At 76.3% G+C, this 589-nt stretch overlaps 1 protein-coding gene across 1 annotated transcript in view; it reads left to right on the forward strand.

Annotated features, from left to right (window-relative positions):
- The first annotated feature begins 355 nt into the window (after nucleotides 1–355).
- Nucleotides 356–589, forward strand: part of NHSL3 (NHS like 3) — a 7,269-nt gene continuing 7,035 nt past the window's right edge. Inside the window, exon 1 of the mRNA XM_085313761.1 lies at nucleotides 356–413. Within this exon, the coding sequence (XP_085169887.1) occupies nucleotides 356–413 (58 nt within the window). The remainder of the gene's footprint in view (nucleotides 414–589) is intronic.

Below are 589 nucleotides of genomic sequence, written 5' to 3' on the forward strand. Positions count from 1 at the left end.
GATCCAGGCAGGATCGATCCCTCTGGCTGTGTGTGGGGCGGGAGACAGGRGCCCCGGGGGTGCCTGGCCCTCGGGAGCATCCGTGCGGGAGGGGAGGAGAGCTCCGGCTTTCCTCCTCCCGGGAAGGAGGCGCGTGGGGAGGGGGCGGCCGGGGCCGTCCCCCGGTGCCGCCGCGCAGCCGCCCCCCTCGGCTCCCTCCCGCTCCGCCGGCTCAGCCTTCCCCAGCCTCGGCCACGGCCGCGCCGCCGGCAGCGGCTCCGCTCGGCCGAGCATCCTCCCGGCCGAGCATCCTCCCGGCGGCCGGCCGGAGCGGAGCCGCCCCGGCCCTTGGGACCGGAGCCTTTCCCCGGGCAGCATGGTGGTTTTCCTGGGCAGGAACCTCTCCTCGCTCCTGGCCTTCTTCAAGAAGAAGGGTGAGTGGAGGCYGCGGAGGGGGAGGCGGGCAGCGCCTTGTCCTCACGCCACCCCTGCCCGCGAGGACCCTGCGCCGCCGCCGGCTCCCGGCGGCCCCCGGCGCGGCGGGGGGGCAGGGGAAGGTCACCCCGCTCGTCGGGACGTTAAGGGCGTAAATCACCGCGCTCCTCTCGCC

The sequence above is a fragment of the Rhea americana genome, unplaced genomic scaffold (assembly GCF_003343005.1).
Source record: "Rhea americana isolate MKP2758 unplaced genomic scaffold, rheAme1 scaffold_396, whole genome shotgun sequence".
NCBI lineage: Eukaryota > Metazoa > Chordata > Aves > Rheiformes > Rheidae > Rhea > Rhea americana.